Genomic DNA, 14,415 nt, shown 5'->3' on the forward strand with positions numbered 1-14,415 from the left:
GTGAAACGCTCTGTTCTAGATAAACTGACCGAGTCAGAACCGTTCACAGTGGTGGTGATGGGAACCAGACGTCCCTCTAAAAGCTCCTACAGAAAGTTCCTACATGAACTGGTTCTGAATTCACTGCCTGATGACTGAGACGCTGTTTTATGAGAGTTTAGAGAACTTCAACTCCATTCATGGTGGAGGGAGACATGCAGGGCGCTGTGCGGCAAAATAGTCCCCAAAGAAAACTCATTATTCCAGATTTTCCACTGTTTTCCATCATCAACATTCCATATAAGCTCAGAAGACTCGTGTAGGTTCTCTGGTGGTTCTGGATGGTAAATAAAGTGTCTATATCTGTGCTGTAGTCATGGCCATACATAGTCATAAACCTACATAAATGTTTATAAAGGCTTATTCCAACAGGTGTCATCTGTCACAAAGGCTGCTTTAGCCAACTTTGCTCAAAATGGGCAAAAATAGCCTCTACTGCAAATGACGCCTATTGGAATAAACATTTATGTAGGGGTATGTCAGTTGTCATGACAAGCTTATGCAAGTGTCATGTAGCCTTATGAACAGAACCCTACAATAAAGTGTTACCAGTAAATTGATATGGGCTGATACTGTAAGCTACTTGAATGAAATTAGACATTCATTCTTCAAACAGTTAAAATTAGTTTATTATTCTAGTCCAAAAACATCCACAGTTACAACGTCACATAAAAAGTATATTTTAGCAAAGTTAACAATAGATATTTTAAGCGCACTGGAAAAATAGGTCAAGTTCTGAAGCGACAGTGAGTTTGAGCGTGGCACAAGATACTTGCTTTATAAATCTATGAGCTCGGCTTTTGGAGGTTAAGATACAAAGAAAATGTTCTCGTTTAAAGCGGTCGGTCGCAGAAACGAGGCCTAGTTGGGGGTTTAATCGATCGGCGCTGAACTAGGATCAGTTATCGCCTTTAACACATCCTCCTAAATACGGCCACGTCGAACCGATCCCTCTGCTTGATGTATCAATAATTAATAAAACCATTTTAATAGAGAACTAACCATGTTTAACAGTGTCCTTCAATCTTAAATAGAGGAGGATGCACAGAAAGTGGAAGAAAGAGGGACAAAAACAAGACGTACCAGCGTATACACCTTCACAACAACTTGAAAAACAGATGTAACAAAGACGGTGTAGTGAAGTTACTGAAAAACCCTATGACATTATTTAGTAACGTGGCTATTTTACCTGCTGGCTTGGGCCATTCTCTGGCTTTGAAAACCCCGGCAATATATTCCACATCTAACATTCACACAATACGTTAAAATCCATGTAGTTGCAAATAACCTCACTTATTCAGTGATTTACACAAACAGAAAGGGCAAAGTTGCGCTCGCTGCCACAAAAGCTGCTGCCATAGTTACTGTAGGTCTTTTACACAAATCGCCTGATAATGCTTAATAGCATTACTCTTGCATAACGGAGTAATAAGGCTTCCATGTTCTGCCAGTACAAATCCAGTTCCAGCAGACTGGCGTCTGCCTTCACTGCCAAAGGCTTTCCCAACTGTAGACGGTGCTAGAACTTCGTCATGCGTAACAAAGTCCGCAGCTGATGCCAACAGATGCCATTCGGTGCTGATGGAGAGGAACGCAAGGAAGGCCCACCTCAGTTCGAACCTCAGCCTCTGCAGGACCACCTATGCTTTGTGGAAAGCAGAGGCCCTGAGGACCTCCATGCAGTTTACTGTGATGAGTGCTCCGGTAAGCTGTCTCCAGTGCCTGGTCACCGGACTCTTCATCTTGTCCAGGGCCAGATGCAGATCCTGGATCATGTCCCTGTAACCATCGCCATACTGCACACTCCAGGAGTACAGGAAGTCATACGCAGGCTTCCACATTGACTGGAAAAGAATGTTAAACTAGCATCAGAAACCAGTTCCTTAAAGGGAAACTCCACTGTTACCACATCATGTATTCATGATATTGGGACAGGCTGAATAAACTAAGCTTTACTTTAATTATTATTGGAAATAAGCAAATTCTTCTGTAATACGTTGCCAGTTATGATGAGGCATCATGTCGGTTGGTTAGTGTAGTGGGTAACACCTCTGCCTTCTACACTGTAGACTGGGGTTCAGTGCCCCGTCTGGGTAACCACCCTACACTATACCTATAAGAGTCCTTGGGCAAGACTCCCAACACCACCTTCACCTCCCTGTGTAAAAATGATCAAATCGTAAGTCGCTCTGGATAAAAGCGTCAGCCGAATGCCGTAAATGTAAATCAAATGGTTGCACTCTGTCTTGTCCATTTCTCAAGGAACAGCGAGCCTTTCCAACCGGAGACAGAGCATGACATTACCAAAGAGGCCGTTTTATTTTCTGTAGGCCACTGCAACCACATGACATCACAGTACAGGGGTCGACAACCCAATCTAAATCAAACCACCTTGGGAGCCACAACATTTTATGTTCATTTTACCATTTTGCTGTAAATATGCCTCAGTAGGTGTTAATGTGCTCGTATACACAAAAAATATAAACAAAAACGCAGACTTTGCTCAGCTTTAAGCTGCAGCTCAGCTATAGCGGCTTTTCTCGCATCTCCGGCAGGAAACTTTCCCACAAAAGTGGAACAGTTTCTTGTACATGTCTCTCAATGTTTGACTGTTTACGAGGCTGAAGTGGCTTCTTACTCGCCAGCTTCTTGTTCGAGTTTTCCGGTTCCACCTTAAATGGCTCCTGAGGAATGTACCTGCTGCACCATTTAAGGTGGAATGGAACAATCAGAACGAGAAGCTGGATGCAGATCAAATGCACTGCATCAGGAAACCAGCTGGACTGATTATAAACACTAACGAGTCCATTCATCTCCAAATGATCAATGTTCGTCTTAAATCTCTCTCTTTGCCGTTTCATAGCTACTAGCTGTGTTATGTTGCTGGGTCAACTAGTCTGTGTTGCTATAGTGACCAGCCGTCTGTGCTGATCTTCAGGGTTAAAGGGTGAATCAGCAGTTCTACATTAACTCCAGCGTTTAAGACCATTTACTGTTAAACTGTGTTGAAGGATCAGCAGAGCTTTATTTTACTGTAGAGGAGGATTATTTTATTATTACCTACTGACCTGATTCAGCTGTGGAGCCACAAGAGGGCAGTAAGAGCTGTAAGTGTTGCCGAGCGCTGGTCCAGTAGAAAGGTTTTGCCTATTTGTCTCCATTTGGATTATACATCATATTTGAACAGACCTGGCATATGAACTATTTCAATGCATACCAGTCCTAACAGTCAGGATTCCCTTTAAATGGCCATTTAGGCACGAAACTAAGGTCATGACACACTGACCCAACAAAAACCAATGCTGTAACGTTGTAAAACGGCCTTGTAGTGTTCCAGAATGAGCTAAATGAACCAGTGTGAATCCACCTTATTTACACTTCATGTTCTCTGTATCACTGGATTTTGCCCTCACTAGCAGGATGGACGGATAGCAGGAAACTATCAGGCTAACGCTATACCAGTAAAAGACTTAGTTATTTAAAAACTGAAAACACAAAAAGCCGAGTGTTACCTACAAGTCTGGTACGAGCTAAAAATGTCCATTGTCATTAAAAAACCCATAAACCTCTGAGCTGACTGCACAAGCTTGATGCTAACATATGCTAACATAGCTAGCTATGTGAAAATACAAGGAGCATTATCAAAGCACTGGTTTAAAAACTAATATCTACATTGCTTGCTTGAGAACACTGGGTTAATGTGCTCTGGATTTAAGAAGAACCTAATTTATCCACCTTATTAAACCAACCAGGCACCCAGCGATGCCTTGCATGAAATATGGAAGGCAAATCAAAGTGCAAGCAGATATGTTAAATGCTAGTAACATCTCCAAGTGACAGAAATGTTGGAGAGGGTAGAAATAAAAGAATAATCTTTATCTAATACATATGACCCAATTTGTAATCCACCTAACCTAACCACCTAGTTCACCTGGATGACTAGCTGGTCAACTACCGTAACCTTCTTGGAGCAGCAAGAATCTAGCTAATGACCACCAAAGACCGGCTTAGACCATCTGAAACTGGCTACCAATGAAAGTTAGTCTTTTTAAATCTTTGATTCTAGATAACTGACAAGTTTATAGAACAATGACTCAAATCTGAGGGAGTGAAGTGGCTGGTTTTGGAGTAGCTAAGCTACTGCTTGACAATTGTGACAAAGCCATATATTTTGCTTCTGTCAGACAGCAATAAGAGCTGTGAACTGTGCACATCATCCCCAAACTTTTCAGAGACAATCTGACTGAAATAAAACAGTAACGAGTTGCCTTGCCCTCACTGGCTTTGCTAAAGCAGTGATGGAAGGTAATGCCACCTCAAAACACACAGGTAACACAAAGCATACAGTGGATAAAGATCTAAACAAGATATTCCAGTTTTCCACTCTTCCCTAAATAAAAGCATGAATGTTATATTTTCGCTAATAATATCAACTGCAAAGTAAGCTTGCAGGTAAGATGCTCACCTGGGCACTGACTTCTCCATTTTTACCCCTGTGTGGTACCTCATAACCAGCAATCTGAGCATTGGTAAGTTTCCCAATTCTTTCAGCCAGTTCCCTCCATCGCACACCAAGCTCAACAGCTGTGGACAGAATGACTGTGTTCTGGATTAAGTGGGCTATAAGGCCCTGAGCATCCATCTTAAACAGGCCCTGCCAGAAAAGAATAATATACATCACACAACAAAATACTCCAACATCGTCAAGCAACATGATACTCAAAACATCAAATGACAATCAAGAGGAAATTACACAACTTACAACAATGAGCTCATGTTGGAATTTCCTTTTGGTTTTGTCTGTGTGACAGTCTTCCTTAAGCTTCTCAAGGACGCAGGCGACCTTCTCCGCTACTGTCTCGGCATGCCTCCTGGAGAAAGTGTCCACTGAGAGGTTTGAGTAACCAAGAGCCTCAGCGAAAGTCCTCCAACAAGTTACGTGGTCTGTAACCAAGGTCTGAATGGCAGAGTACATGTATGTGAGTTTCCTGAACGGCAGCGTCATATTGTCCAACAGGGATTGTGTCGTGACTTTAACCCCAGAGAAGTCAATGACTTGATCTCTCGGGATGATCTTAATGTTCTTGTAGTGCACCAGGCCAATACTTCCCCTGAGAAAGCCAATGTACCACTCCTTTACTCTGGACTGGCCGACCGATTTAACGGTTTCTCTGGAAAGCAAAGCGATCGTGTCACCTTTGAAGTACTCCAGAAGATAGTCCACCCTTGGTTGTCTGAGAACTGATTTCAGCGTCACTCCATACCACTGAACATTCACTACCACGTCTTGAAACTTGGGGAACTCTGGGATGGATTCTTCTGGAATGGGAGCTTCCCTGTGACGATCCAGATGTTTATGGCCATGCTTGTCTGATCTCAGAGGAGCAGCCTCAGGAGAAGTGACGTGAAAGTCTGTCAATGGGAGGGAATTTGAGTCCTTCACCTGGACAACCAGTCTGAAAGGACCCATCTCTCCACCGTCTGTCTTGGAGAGCTCCAACGGCAGGTGGATCACTTTGGCCATCTTGAGCTGCTCCTTTTTGACCTCTTTGTTCTGATCAGTGTGTTTCACTTCAAACCTCGAGTCAACTACGCTCGTTGTAATGTGCAAATCTTTTAGGCCACATGGATTAAATCGATGCTTTCCCCACAGCTGCAGGACAACTGGGGGCAAGTTCCTGTTCCCCTTTTGGAAGTCAGAGAAAGGAAGCCTGGGTGGAACGTTATTGTGCCAAGAGATGACTTGCACGACTTTAAAAGACGGATGAATGTGCTTGGGGCCGTAGACTGCGACAGTGATGTGTCGTTGTAGGTAGTCCCATACTGAGGTCGCTGGCGGCTGGATAACTGTTGCTTCTGCAGCAGCAATGATGTACATGTGAGGCTTCAACTCCTGGAGCTTCATTTGTAACATATCTTTATATACGTAACAGTCCTTGACCTTTTCATAAGGTCCCTCCTTCCTTTGAGCAACCAGACCAACAAATGTTGTCATCACTTGGCTCAAGGGGTCATTCTTCACTTCAGCTGCCATTTTAATATCAAGTGTGATGCTTTCTGTTGTGTTGAGGTTGCTGAGACTGACTTCTAAAAGAGGGCTCACAGTCGCTGTGTAGTTACTGTTGATGCCACGTGGTGGATCAAGGCTAGCTTTCAGTGCCATTTCCTGGATCTCCCCTGGAGGGATATGACCTTGAGGAACATGGGCAGTGATATCACAGTCCGGTAACTGCACAGAGCCTCCATTGTGATCGATCTTACACACAGTTTGCATGTCTGTAGCTTGGGTTTGGGCCCAACCAGGACTTTGCTTCATCAGGTCGAGGTCCAAACAAGACCTGGTTAGCTGCCTGTGACTCAGCCAGGCCATTTTGTAAGCCTCCCTATCATTTTTCAGCCACTCAAAATCAGGTTTCAAGAATGGTGCTTGAGTGTTGAGACTCTTCTCCTTCTTGGACTCCTTTTTCTCAAGATCGTCAAGAATGTCCGAGGCACTCCTCCATCGCCCGGACCGATTGAAGTTGTTCCTCCTGGGTTCCAGAAGATGGCCAAAATTGTTTTCATCTGAGGATGTGCTTTCAGAATCTTCGTTACCGTTTCCAAACAAAGCCAGAGGGTCTTCCTTCAGTATTGACACACCAGAATCTGTGGTGTTTCTGCAGACAATGTCATCTAGGAAAGGATTTGATCTCGAGAGTTCGCTCCAGAAGGGATTTGTTGTTTGTGCTGAACGCTGGACTTCTGGCTGTAAGACAGGCCATTCCAAGTTTTTGCCCATGTGTTGAGCTATGTAAGTCCCTGACAACAACAACAAAACAAAAACAAACAATAAAAACAGTCATTTTTAAAGGAATCCTCAGTGCTGTTTGTCTATCAAGGTACTGTAAGATTATGTGGACACTAGTGGAGTGATAATCTTGCTTGTTTCAATACCAGTTTGAACATGCCCTTCTCCAACTGGTCTCATCTTTACCATTAGGGCAATCCCCAAGGTCATTTTAAGGGCCATTAAATTACTGTATTAGCTCAAGCAAAGGGAATTTGATACACTCTCTCTCCCTGCTATAGTCTATGCTATAGTCTATGCGTATAGCCTGGCTAAGTCTTGTTGACTGTTCAGCATGGACAAAATGAAAAAGAGAGAATTCTGATAATGATTGAAACAATATATCAATATAGTGGCAGCCTCACTAGTCATCAGTACCAATGGGTGCAGGACAACTGCTCTTGAGCATTATAAAATAACTGTAGCTGAATCAAACACCGCTGAAATCAAAACATGCAACATCTGCTCTATGCAGGACTACTGAACAGATGAATGAAGCTACTAGGGGTGTAACGATTCTCCAAATCCACGGTTACATTCAGACTTCGATTTTTGTGCCACAGGTTACAGTAACATTAAATAAAATATAATTTACATGTGTTGTAGTTTTAATTGTGGAATTAAAAATGAGTTTTGTTACATTAGTATCATAATGAGAGCTCAAGAGGCTGCACAGAACCATAACATGAGACCGTGGATGTCTGTATCACTGTTTTGGCCTTGGTTTCAGAAACATTATACCCCAAGAAGGTAGCGTTAAATAGTGAAGACAATCTAAGGCATGCAATCCCAAACAAATGCAGTCAAAGTTCAGGCGTGCATGGCACCCTTCAAAGCTTGCTCAGTCACTGTTATTGGAGATGTAACAAAAGACGGCCACACCACAACAGGTTTAGACGTGTCAAGAAAAACATTTTTGCCTATTCATGAAAATGAATAGAGACTCATTGGATGGTGCTTCACAATGGCAAAGGTAAGACACCTTCGACAGTTCAGCAAAGGAGGTTTTGACTCGCCATTAAATTCATCCAATTATTTTTCATTACACAGAACCAGAGCAGCTTCGCAAAGATCTTAAAAACAGCAAGATTACAGGACATGGCAACTGTAGTCTCAATGTGATTGTATTGGACCAAATAATAACAGCTGTCCCGAGACTTATGTCCACCTAAAGTACCCCAGGGCCTTTACACACAAGTTATATTCACCCAGAAAATTTCCCAAAATTAAATAGTCATATTTGTCATTGTCACTTTGACTTTGACTATACAGCACAAACAGAAGCTCTAACTACACTGTCCAAATACTTTCCAAAGGGAATGAGTATATTAGCAACATGTAATATGATGTTAAAGCAGCGCGGCTAACTCGAGAGTTCTGCTCTCTACAGAACACGCCGGATTCTGGCTGTAACTGAAACACTGAAGCGTGGTGTTTATTCTCACTCTAGTCAACAATCTGACGGAAAATCTTCGTTTATGCGCTCACTCCAGTAATCCGATGCAAAATGATGCGCGGAGAACCACTTGGAGTAAGCGTTACCATGACAACCAGCAGTGGGCAGAGGTCCAGTCAGAGTGAGATGAGCAGCAGTGAGCAGTGCTTGTGTTTTTTTTTACTTTAAAATGACGTCAGACTCAGGAAAACGTCCTTCACACGTCCTTATTAAAGAAGGCCGAGAGGAAGACGTCGTGCTCTGAGACACATAAGCTGGACGTCCGTCCCACCGCCGTCTTTTAAAGATCAGAGCATGAACTTCGTCTCCTCTGCAGACCAGTTTCTGCTCCGCCGTGCTGAACGGTATAAACTCTCACTGTGACGCGACGCACAAGCAGAACCGACTGAAACTTTCCGATAGGGAATGTAATCGGATTCAGGAGTTTACACGGATATTATTCTTCTGTTTAATGGGTTATTTAGAGGATAGACATTGTATTTCGAATGGCCTCAACCGGACTAGACACCTCCGACTGAGGTGTTTACACGGACTAATCCTATTCCGATTGAGCTATTAGTCGGATTATTAACGGATTATTAGGCTGCATGTAAACACCACAGTGCAGTGTTTGATTCTGACTGACCGTACACCTAAAACAAGTGTAGATGGTAAAAGGTAACGTCTGAGAAAGAGAAGCAGAAATCTCACCTGTGGTGTTTGGGACTGTAGGATTTTGGCTAAGCTAACGGTAGCTTAGTTAGCAGGCCAAACATGCCACACATCACAGGCTCCAGCTAAGTGAAGCTAAAATGAGCCATTTAGACGGAACCTCTCGCGCGGAGCTGCAGTACTGGTGTTCTGTAGTGAGTGGGGCGCTTAGCCACGACTTTATCTGCTACTAATTTTAATTTCTGACATCTTTCTATAAGCGCCACCTATTGGTGAGCTCCCTCACCACCAATCAGTGACCCCTCTAAAACATACACTACCGGTCAAAAGTTTAAGAACACCCCAATTTTTCCAGTTTGCAATTCAAGTCGTTCAACTCCAACGAACAGCTTGGAATGAAACACCGCCACTGGACCACTGAAGACTGGAAGAAGGTTTTATGGACTGATCATCACGCAGGATCTTTGTCCAAGTCGAGGGGGCGAAGGGGTGGTTCCACAGTGTGCGACATCAACGGGATCCAGGGTCGGTGACTTGTACAGAGCGAGAGGCCCCCTGAACCAAAACGCAGCGTTCTGCAGAGCCATGCAGTGCCCCCTGGTATGCGCCTAATTGGTCAGGGGTTCATCCTACAACAAGATAATGACCCAAAACACAAGTCCAAGCTACGCCAGAGAACCTCAGGGAAAAACGAACGCTTGAAAACATGGAGTGGCCAGCGCAGTCTCCAGCCTTAACCACATCCAGCTGGTTTGGGATGAACTGGACAGAAGAGTGAAATTTATTTGGGAACTTCTGCAACAGATTTGGGAAGAACCTTCTGAAGAACATTTGATTTCTACTGTAGAAGGAATGCCACGAGTGTGTTCAGCTGTTATATCTGCCAAAGGTGGCTACTTTCAAAAGTTTAGAATACATCTTGGTCTAGAAATTGATTCCATGATTTCTTTTTAACTCCAGTTGCTTATTTGTACTATGCTTTCATTTCAGAGTGCAGTGAGACATTAAACTGAAGCGTTTCCAATAAAAAACAGGAAAATATGGGGTGTTCTAAAACTTCTGACCGGTAGGGTAAATGTGCTCATTTAGCCGTTCAGACAGAGTAGAAATTTGACAGGCCATGATTTTGAAGTGCCGTCGTATTCAGATACACCTTCTTAATGTTCTACCACAGAACCCTAATCCAGAACCCTAATCCTCACTTAATACTCCATTAACACTACACGATTCCCATTCTCCTTAATTCGTCCGTCCATAATTACCGTGCAAGTTGTTATTGTTGATGGTTATGTTGTCGTCCAGATCTATTAGAGTCCCTTCTGATCGACTTCGAAGCAGACTCCCAGCGCGGCGGATTGACTTGCTTCTAACATTTGCCATCTTTCACATCTGAAAGTAGAAACATCTGGTAAGAGACAAAGGCACCTTCAATTACAGCACAGCGCATCCGGACTGCAGTCTCAAAACATGGAAATGAGAAAAGGAAATCGAAGTAATCCACGGATTCCATTTACCGGGTTGGTGCTGGCACTGATACAGACCTTAGATCAGTGGTTTCAGACGTCTTTACCGTGGTGGGAACCAGGCGTCACCATGACGACAACACAGGTATAGACACTTTATTAACCACCCAGAACCACCAGAGAACCTACACGAGTCTTCAGAGCTTATATAGAATGTTGATGATGGAAAACAGTGGAAAATCTGGAATACTGAGTTTTCTTTGGGGACTATTTTGCCGCACAGCGCCCTGCATGTCTCCCTCCACCATGAATGGAGTTGAAGTTCTCTAAACTCTCATAAAACAGCGTCTCAGTCATCAGGCAGTGAATTCAGAACCAGTTCATGTAGGAACTTTCTGTAGGAGCTTTTAGAGGGACGTCTGGTTCCCATCACCACCACTGTGAGGAGCTTTTAGAGGGACGTCTGGTTCCCATCACCACCACTGTGAGCAGGTCTTAACAATGTTGAACAAAACAACGGAATTTCCTGTTAATTATGTCTGATTGATATGAATTTATCACTGAGAACGTTCAGCGTGATATGAATATGAAAGATGAAACGATATGAAACTCGGCCCATGGGCACTCGATTTACACTGTTTGGAATGGGAATTTTCAATATAAGAGCAGCACAGCTGCAGATAAACGCGGTGGTTATAATGTACTAGTCTATAACAGGTCATTGGTAAGAAGCTGTGAAATGAATCAGATAAAAAAAAAAAAGTAGAAATTTTAGGTGAACACACTCATAACTGAACCATAACCCACTGAAATGACCTGTTCTAAGCTGGACTGACTCCACACACCCCGCCTCGCCTCGCCTCGCCTCCAGGCTTTTACTCTACTGCTCTGTTTTAAAACATTCGGTTATGAAAAGGAACAAACACCAACTTTTCACCTGGAGGACCTGATTTTAGGTTCCAACGGTGCAGAGACGTAGACGCCTGCATACATTAATAATAAAATAACAGTGCATTATTTATCAGTTAATAACTTCTAAAGTCACAGAGCCGCGGTACAAAGTTTGTGTCTTGCGTCATGTTTACATCACATCTTCCTCTGTGAGTTTATTGACTGGTTGCAAAGCAGAAATCCAGTTATTAAACACCTCAGTGTCGCTGCTGGACTGAGAATAGTCCACCAACCAAAAACATCCAGCCAGCAGCGTCCTGTGGGCGGCGTCCTGTGGGCGGCGTCCTGTGACCACTGATGAAGGACTAGAGGATGACCAACACAAACTGTGCAGCAGCAGATGAGCTGTCGCCTCTGACTTTACATCTACAAGGTGGACCGACAAGGTAGGAGTGTCTAATAGAGTGGACAGTGAGCGGACACAGTGTTTAAAAACTCCAGTGTCTGATCCACTCGCACCAGCACAACACCACCACGTCAGTATCACTGCAGTGCTCAGAATGACCCACCACCCAAACAGTACCTGCTCTGTGAGGGTCCATGGGGGTCCTGACCACTGAAGAACAGGGTAACAGAGTATCAGAGAAACAGATGGACAACAGTCTGTAACTGTAGAACTACAGAGGGGAACTATGTGGTCAGTGGAGCGTAGAAATGAGGAGGTGGTCAGAACATCATGCCTGGTCAGCGCATGTCCTTTACAGGCCACTGCTGCACACATTCCTCAGACAGTCGCTCACCGTCTAGAGCTTCACGTCATTATTTAGGCGGCTCACGGAAAAACAGGTCAGTCTTGTCTGAACGCAGAAAACTCTATTCAAATCACCCGCGTCCGAAACCAGCACATGGAAATGAGGGGAACCCTCACTGCGCTCACAGAAAAACAGGGTTCCTCGAGGGTCCTAGAACCATCGGCATGCTTACAGGGCCATTTGTGTGGTGAACTGGATCTTTATTGACTGAGAATGTGCTGTATGTGGTTCTACATAGCACCAAAAAGGGTTCAGCTGTCAAGCTTGTAACACAAGAACCCTTTCGGTGTTTTGGGTTCTACCTAGAACCATATGCAAAACACTCTACATCAACCTGAAGAACCACTTCGCCATGTAAAGAAGCATTTAAGCATGCAAATGGTACTCTAGGTGCTCAAGGTTCTAACAGAACCCTTAAAGAACCAACTCTAAGAGTGTAGCTTGGCATCCACTAGAACCCACCCGTCTGAGCGCTTTCTGAAGCGCAGAACTGACTCGAGTAAGCAAATAAGCGCGCAAAAAGTCCCTCGTGAGGCAGGTGTGCGCGTGAAGCCACGCGGGAGCGCGCCTCCACCTCACCTGTTCCACCTGTTCACTGTTCCACCTGTACGCCCGCTTATTGGTGGGCTTCTCGTTCGAGCTTTCCGTTCCACCTTAAGTGCTGCCGCCGCCTGAATGGAACTGCTGGAGCATTTAAGGTGGAACGGAAAGTTGGAACGAGCAGCTGGCGAAAAGGAACCCAACTTCATCCTCGAAATCTCGCCGTGTCTGTCCGGCTGCCCGCTTTGATCGTCGATCATCAAAGAAAATCAATTAATCAATTAAACCTCGCTCACCTGAAACGCGGCTGAGAACTTTCCACTCTCCACGTCCACTAACTTCCCATTCTCCCATCAGCAGGGAGTGTCACAAACACACACACACACACACCTTGCACGTTCGCGTCCCCGTCTCCACTGTTTGCCTTGTTCACCGGTGCATTATGGGATTTGTAGTCCGCAAACCCGACCACGCTGTTCACGCCGTTCCATTCAGGACTACGCTACCCAGAATCCTCCTGTTTGGTGAGAATGAAGCCTTGCAACACCTGAAACTCTGACACTCAGCGTGGTTTCGGTGTGGGAGGGCGGGGGGGGCACGACTTAACACTTTTAAAGCTCATTTTATTCTCTAGCGGCAGGTTCTAGCGCTCGGTTCTCACGCTGGGAGCTTTTAGGAACATGGGTTTACTCTGTTAGGACGTTTAAGGGGCGTATTAGGCTGATTATCACCCCCGCTCCTCTTTACAGGGCAGCAAACGACTAAAGAGGTCTTCAGCAAAGCATTTAGCCAGAGAACGTGAAGGGGAAGTCCACCGAATTTCCAAAAGTCCTGCATAGTTTTAAAACGACACAGCTTAAAACCAGCAACCGAGTGGAGAAGCTTAAAGAGAAATTCCGCCCACTTTCTAAAGATGTCTACATAATTAAAGGGTTACGATGTAAACAGAGCCGTTCTGAGCGGTTTGGTGTGAAACGCTCCGTTCTAGAGAAACTTACAGAGTCAGAGCTGCTCACAGTGGTGGTGATAGGAACCAGACGTCCCCCTCTAAAAGCTCCTCACAGGAAGTTCCTACATGAGATGGCTCTGAATTCACCGCCTGATGTTGCATGTTAGACCCCAACCTGCTGAGAAAACACCAAGACTTTTGAATTTTTTAACAGGAAATAAGCTTAATGGTTGCCATTAGAGACCACCTGTTTCCTGTAGGATACCCGCCCTTTAGGAATCGCCATCAAGTGCATCAGGAATCAGAACAGCTGTTAATCCAGAGTCCTTTACACAAAATAGTCCTCAAAGAAAACTCATTATTCCAGATTTTCCACTGTTTTCCATCATCGACATTCCATATGAGCTCAGAAGACTCGTGTAGGTTCTCTGGTGGTTCTGGATGGTTAATAAAACGTCTATATCTGTGTTGTAGTCATGGCGACGCCTGGTTCCCATCACCACCACTGTAAAGACGTCCGAACCATTTCACACCAAATCCTCTGAATCTCTCGGTTTACGCCTCACACACTATTTTAAAATAAAACACTCAAGTTTTTTAACAATTTCACCTTCTTGAGCCTCAATTAATCAATATTGGTTTATAAATCAATCATATAGAATCCGAGCACCACAGAAGAGCTCGTCCTCACAGTCGCGTGTGAAGGCTGAGGCCACGTTTTGAGGTAAAAACACATTTTTCTGCGATTTTAACTGCAATAATCTCTACATGACTGATTTAAATGGCAT

General features: G+C 44.2%; 1 protein-coding gene across 2 annotated transcripts; it reads right to left on the reverse strand.

Moving 5' to 3' along the window:
- Positions 1-646: 646 nt before the first annotated feature.
- macc1 (MET transcriptional regulator MACC1) lies at positions 647-13,089 on the reverse strand. Of its 2 annotated transcripts, none has more exons than XM_017682504.2 (5): positions 12,975-13,089; positions 10,235-10,361; positions 4,802-6,837; positions 4,505-4,693; positions 647-1,883 (listed from the first exon to the last, which is right to left on the reverse strand). In XM_017682504.2, the coding sequence occupies exons 2-5, from the start codon at positions 10,350-10,352 to the stop codon at positions 1,680-1,682; spliced, it is 2,547 nt and encodes an 848-aa protein (XP_017537993.1). In that variant the 5' UTR covers positions 10,353-10,361; positions 12,975-13,089; the 3' UTR covers positions 647-1,679. The 2 variants fall into 2 exon arrangements, with proteins under 2 accessions (XP_017537993.1, XP_017537994.1); XM_017682505.2 differs by lacking the exon at positions 12,975-13,089 and adding an exon at positions 12,718-12,837.
- Between the last annotated feature and the right edge of the window lie 1,326 nt (positions 13,090-14,415).

Source organism: Pygocentrus nattereri, chromosome 3 (assembly GCF_015220715.1).
Source record: "Pygocentrus nattereri isolate fPygNat1 chromosome 3, fPygNat1.pri, whole genome shotgun sequence".
NCBI lineage: Eukaryota > Metazoa > Chordata > Actinopteri > Characiformes > Serrasalmidae > Pygocentrus > Pygocentrus nattereri.